General features: G+C 44.1%; 1 protein-coding gene across 1 annotated transcript; it reads right to left on the bottom strand.

Annotated features, from left to right (window-relative positions):
- Positions 1-2,287: 2,287 nt before the first annotated feature.
- Positions 2,288-3,914, bottom strand: LOC136851126 (uncharacterized). The gene is made up of 3 exons (XM_067125095.1): positions 3,816-3,914; positions 3,461-3,680; positions 2,288-3,207 (listed from the first exon to the last, which is right to left on the bottom strand). The coding sequence occupies exons 1-3, from the start codon at positions 3,912-3,914 to the stop codon at positions 2,288-2,290; spliced, it is 1,239 nt and encodes a 412-aa protein (XP_066981196.1).
- Positions 3,915-6,644: the final 2,730 nt, after the last annotated feature.

The raw sequence follows: 6,644 nt of genomic DNA on the forward strand, positions 1-6,644 counted from the left end.
TATATATGTATGTATGTATGTATGTATGTATGTATGTACAGTATATATATATATATATATATATATATATATATATATTTTATATATATATATATATATATATATATATATATATATATATATATATATATATATATGAAATTTTTTATAGACTGTGATTTATACAATCATGAAGCTACAAATGCATTTAATATCAAATTCACGCTAGCTCAGGAATATCTCAAGGAGAATTATCACCATGTGAAGGGGAATTTATATAAGAGATGGCGTAGTGGTAACGTCCACTGGAGTCACTGAATAGGCCCATGTCAAGGGTCGTGTCCCGATGGGTTCCAATTCATTTATCACTTATATAAATTCCCCTTCGGTGATAATTCTGAGGTAGTGTGAATTTGATATATTATATATATACATTTGTATATATATATTCATGATTATATATATATATATATATATATATATATATATATATATATATATATATATATATATATATATATATATATATATATATATATATATTGTTATGTGTGGGCTTGCTGTATGAGTTTATTAATGAATTAATGTAATTTATGGGGCCCTGTGTAGCCAATGGCACACATAACCTGTCAATAAAGCTAAAGATAACCTCAAAGGCAGACAATTACTTAATTGAATAAGGTCACCAGTCGGGGAAACAATGTATGGGATAACGGATTACTCTGCAACAAATGGATTACATCAAACCCCCTTTACTTTGCGATTAGTCCCAACAAAGAAAGAATGTGCAGTGATAGCGAGGAAATTACATGAACAATTGGTCAGCATCTGACACAGTCAAGTTTCCCTGCTCCCGTCAGAAAATAGGACGCAATGAATGGCTGTACTACTATATATCGTACACAGTTTTAGTACTGGTAAAGGTTATTTCTCTTCCGAACAATGAGATTGAGACACAAGGCTGCCTGAAATTTACTTACTTAACTTTCCCTAACTCCTACTTACTGCACAGGAATAGCTTACACAGTGTCACTAGGCATTATTAATTATTCTTACACTAGACTTCATAACAGTAAATTGATTATACCAGGTTCTTGTAGATGGTGGTGTAGTGGTGAAAACAAAGGGAAGAGATGAAATACAGTGGAAGAATACTAGTAAATCGACAAAGAAACTGTCAAATTTCTAACTTACCATTGATGTGGGTACTTGCGCATGCAACTGATGATCAGAAGTCTTGAAATTACCCGTTCGATGCCTCACTAGTACCAATTAAACAGTAAGAGGGCAAGCACAAAGAATTAGTTGCACACAACGCATATGCTTTGTGCGATAGCAAGTTTCTCTCTGACGTTGAGTTATTTGTGCACGTCAGTATGCCTATATGCCTCCGATAGTCTGAAAATTTTACAAAACATCGCCGAATGCATAGGACAGAGTAAAAGGAAGCTTAAGACCGCCTTTACTAGAGGTTACTTGGTTAAGACCCTTCCTATGGGTTAGGCCCCTAATGCTAAACTGTTCCTGCTAAAGACGTTATTTAAAAAAAAAATCACACAGCCCGCAGAGCTTCCTGTCTTTGTTAGAATGATATTTTTACTAAATAATGCAGAGAGGGCGAACAGCAGAATATGTATAAAAGCTCCCCCCCCTTAAGAAGGCCTTCACTCCCTTTTGGGCGTGAAGGTCTGTACTAAGCAAGCTGAGCTGATTTGTCCTGCAGTCTAACTAGCTACGGATCTACCTAACTCTAGATAAGATATGAGCTTTGAGCACTTACATTACAGCATCCTAACTGTACATAAAGGTGCTTATGGTTATTACATGCTACCTCCTATAATCGTGATGTTGTAGGCCTAGCCAAATGATTCATTCTATGGTGTTCCCTAGCCTAACCTATCCTAACACGGCTGTATCACCAACATAAGGGACAATGAACTAGCTAAATTACAAGGTTTTCTGCAATACAATTGGTAATTACTGGTTAATACATGAGGTTTGCCTCATATGATAAATTCTTGCCTCACTGAAGTCTTAGGCTATGCGTATCATGAGTGTAGTGGCCCTGTTCACCATAGTTTAGATTGTCTGATTTTTTGTTACACTGTACGTATGTGGTTACTGCGGCTTGATGGAAGGTGGAAGGGACAAGGTTACTGCTCCGATGCACACAATCGGGCCTAGTCTACTGTATGAGAAAGAGATCAGACTGGCTACTTCCTCTGGGCAAGGGGCCAGGATCACTCTAAGATGGTAAGGCACTGTGCTGAGAGGGCACTAGTGCCAGAATGAGCTCATGGTTCTGCAACTACTGGGCTCTCTTCTGCCCCTTCTTCTTCTTCTTTGGGTTCCTCCAAGGCCTATCTATGTCAGACCCAGGAGGTAATGAGACCACCGACTCTGGGGAAAGGCTGGAAGGGCTAGTGGGCACGAAGTCAGGGGTAACTTCAGAAGCTACAGGAGGGCTCCCTACTCCAGCTGCTGCGACAACCGGCGCGAGAGCGATCTTGACCTCTGCATCCGAGGAGGCCAGTTCCTGGTCTCCCAGAAAAGGTGTAGCAGTTTGGTCCACCAGGGGTTCATCCTCTGGGGACGGATTTGGTGAAGTAGTTTCAGGTGTTGGAGGCTCTCCGGTTGCTATGATTAGTGCTGTGCGGAATCCTGAATCTCCGGGAGGAGGATCCGCCTCATGATTTGGACCAGGCACAGGGTCCTCTTTAATTGGTGGCTCAACGCCTGTGCTGGATGGAGTGTGGCACTGCTCAGTGCTCGCAAGTGGCACTGACAGCAGTTGAGTGTCAGGCATGCCTGACAAGGGGTCCGGTGGTGCAATACCTCGCAGATGGCTTGAATTTGGCTGCGGCAGACATTCCTGCCCCAACTGGAGATCGTAGCCTCTAAGAGAGTCTTGCTTGCGGGTGTCCTCTGGGCATTGCTTACTTGGGCATCCCTCCCAATTTGTGGAGTGGCCTGTCCGCTTACACGTCCTACAGCGGTACTGCTCCTCCTGAACGTCTCTTCGGGGAGAGGGAGGACGTCTTTGTTGGCTGCCCCTTTGCAAATGGAGAGGGCTAGGCTGAGAACGGTGCCCTTCCGCTGACCACTTCGGTGGGCGGAAGGTGGGTTTTTGTCTTGGTTGGGTTCTCCTGCAGTCTGGGCCTCCGTGGAGGAGATAGCGTGGCTGTGAAATGGTGTTGGAGAGGGGCTTCCCCAGAGAAGGGCCCCAACCTAACAGGAAGTTGAATCTGGGCGAATTCCACCCACCACGCCAAGGCGGTGGGGTAGCGTAATTAATGTGTCATGACCTGAGCTTGATCATGGGAACAGTAATGGTGTGGCCTCTATCCACTTCATCTACCACCGGGGTTTCTCATCAACCGTGGCACCGGCTGGCTTTTGGATCCTAGAGGTTAAACTAATGTCTGCTGCAGTGTCTACTGTGACCGGAAGGGTCACGGCAGGCTAGAGTTTTAAGGGGGGCCATCTTGAGATGAACTGGGTCTCCAGTCTCTCAGGGGTGGGGGATCTTTTTTTGCCCAGGACCGCAGAGAATGAGGTGCTAATGAGGTTGATGAACTTGGTGGTGGGGACATGATGTGGACAGGCGGATGTCCAGTATTGTAGTGGCGGCAGCACCACATATATTTTGCACTGGCCTTTTGTAGGGGAAGGTGACCTGCAGTAACTGTTGGTGGAGAGGGCTGAGTGGATGAAGAGGAGAGGAGTTCTGGCTGTTAGTATGAAGCTGCTTGTTGGTGCCAAGCTTACAATATTGCACTGGCTTTCAGTGCCCCACCCTCTTACAGTAGGTGCACGGAGGCTTGCAGGCAGTCCACCTTAGCATGGCGGGTCGAGCCTGAGAGGGTACCGGGTGGCACTATGCGCCGCTGAGATGTGCTGCAGGACTGGTTGAAGGTTTCCCATGAATTGGCCATGCGGCAGGCTTCCATCAGGGTGGTGGGCTGCTTATCATTTAGATATACAGCGAGGGGCCCAGGCACACATTGGTAAAGATCCTCCAGCATGGTCCGATTAAAGAGGTCCTCAAACGTAGTGCAGGACGAGTCAAACCAGCGGGTACCAGACTGGGTCTTGTGACATGCTCATGCAGTCCAGGACCAGCCGGCTTCCTTGGCAAGACCTCGGAATCGCTGTTTCCATTTCTCCGGGGTTATTTTGTAGGCCTTAGAATGGTGACTCTCACGACTTTCAACCATGTTGCCTCTCTGGCTCTTCTCCAGTGAGCGAAGGGCTGCCTTAGCTTTTCCCTCCATGTGCATTTGGCTAGTACTAAGGCCCTCTGTCTCCGTGGTACTGTAGTTATCGAAGAGTGCCTCGAGTTTCAGCCATGCCAATTTCTGGCTCGTCCCAGTCCAACTGGGGACGAGGGAATTAATGCTCGAGATGGGAGCATTTGGTGCAGCAAGTGTGGGGCTGAGGTTTGCTGTCTGAAGCCAGCTTTGGTATTTTCCTTTTGCTCTTTCCAGCTTGAGTTCCTTTTCTTTGAGATCTAGCTCACTCTCCTTGAAGGCTAAATCATGCTGCCTTTCCTTTCTTTCTCTCTTCGTCTTCCAGCTGCCTCTGTTCAGCCTCATTCCTCTGCTCGGCTTCTTAATTCACTTCTTCCAGTCTTTCTTCCTTCTCTCGCCTGACCAAGTCATCCATCTGCATCAAAAATGACCCGTATTCTTAATCCCATGATGGCAAGGTCCAATCCAGTGAGATTGCCGCCATCCCCAGCTCCATGAAGGCTTTATAATTTTTGCTGCCGTGGTTCTGGTGGGAATAAAAATCTATCCGGTCAACTGACGTACTTGAAAAAAAAAGTGTCCCTCAGGGGGGTGACTCTTCAGTGATGTGGTACCTTTTCAATAAGGTGGCATTGTGGTTGGGTGTCATGTAAAGGTCTTTCTAGTGGCTTTTCAGTATCCTTATGTACTGGTGTAGGTTAGGTACCAAAAGAACTTTTCTTTGTGTTCCTTTGGTCTGGTTCCTTTGGTTTTCTAGATTGGTTGCTGGCACTATGGTGCCAGTGCATTCCTAGAACCCTTTACTTGAGTCCACTAGTTTGTAATTAAGGAAAATTACAACATGCAGAGTGTAACAAATGAGTGAGAGAGAAAGGGAAGGTAGAGAGAGAGAGAGAGAGAGAGAGAGAGAGAGAGAGAGAGAGAGAGAGAGAGAGAGAGAGAGAGAGATAACTATTATTCGGTTGATGACAGTGCATCAGATTAGTGGCACTGTAGAAGGAAAATTGAATTGTGGTTGCTTTTGAGGCCCTCATGAGTGTCTGGTCCCAGTACCCGTTGTGCTCGTAAACAAAACGTTTCTCATGCAGAGGGGAAAGGCTACCTCCTGCTTAAATCTGGGTAAAAGACCCACTCAATGACCTACAGTTTCTAACTATAATTACTGCAACTTGTCCCCATCTGTTTGTGGGGAAAAAATGGGTGTTTCTGGTTATTTGGTTTTAGTTAAATTAATTATCCTGGTGTCGGCCTGAACTTTCTATGAAGAGGGACATGCGTACACGCAGTTAGGTTTAGGTTGAATGCTATATTTGAATATATGAGAGAGAGAGAGAGAGAGAGAGAGAGAGAGAGAGAGAGAGAGAGAGAGAGAGAGAGAGAGAGAGAGAGAGAGAGATTCAGCCAGCAAATTTGTGCTGCCTGAGGAAATTTAAGGAAACTTTTTATAACTGCACACTGGCAGGGCTCTTATTGGAAGATACATCTTCTTGGACTCTCTTAGGGGCTTGGTTTAGCAATCGTAGCTTTCCCTGTAGCCCGAGTCATACGTCTTACTCTGAGGAGTTATGATTTAATATATGATTAGTTTCTTTTCCTTATATGATTTCTTACGCCAGTGGATTTGTATAGGAACTTGTTATACTGTATATTTCCTAACTAAAACCTATCATTCCCTGACTAAATTATATCTTGTTTTTATCTATTGTATGGAACCCTATTCTATTTTGTATCTATTGCAGTCTATATCTGGCTAAGATTTTGCAAGTTTGGGGTTACTCCACACAATGAAGTAGCCCCGAAGTGGCAATGAGGCAGATGGTAAAGGTGACTGTGGTGCTACAAACCAATCACACAACCCATAACAACAAAGGCTTTAAGATGATGGACATGGGAGTGGTCAACCAGGGCTCCAAAAAGTCGGACGAATCCCGTTAGCACACAGCAAATTCAAAACAAATGCGGCTGGAAGCAGGCTCGGCGGATGAATACTCGACATCTCGAGGCGTATTTGTTTGCAATTGAATCACACAAAGCACTCGAATTCCTCTTGCAAAAGGAACGAAGTAAATGTACGAATACAAATCTTAATAAAATACACCAACAATGCAAAAGATTTTACGTTAGAGAGATGGAAAACGAAGTTACTATGAGCTACGCTTTTTTATCTTTTTTTTTCTTTCTCACGAGGAATTAATTGCCGTCATGCTAACAAAACGACAAGGATATGGAGAGTGTCTTGATCGAAGCTACTTCTACCAGGAATGTTAACCTCCACCCTGGATTATATGTATTGATCCTTTGTCCCTGTCTTTTTTGTTTAAAGAACATTTGCCCAGATTAACAAACTGTAACCCTGCCCCCCACCTTCTGTTTTTGCAATAAATTCTGTCAACTTCATTTGTATTCAGTGTGAAC

Source organism: Macrobrachium rosenbergii, chromosome 23 (genome assembly GCF_040412425.1).
Source record: "Macrobrachium rosenbergii isolate ZJJX-2024 chromosome 23, ASM4041242v1, whole genome shotgun sequence".
NCBI classification, from domain to species: domain Eukaryota; kingdom Metazoa; phylum Arthropoda; class Malacostraca; order Decapoda; family Palaemonidae; genus Macrobrachium; species Macrobrachium rosenbergii.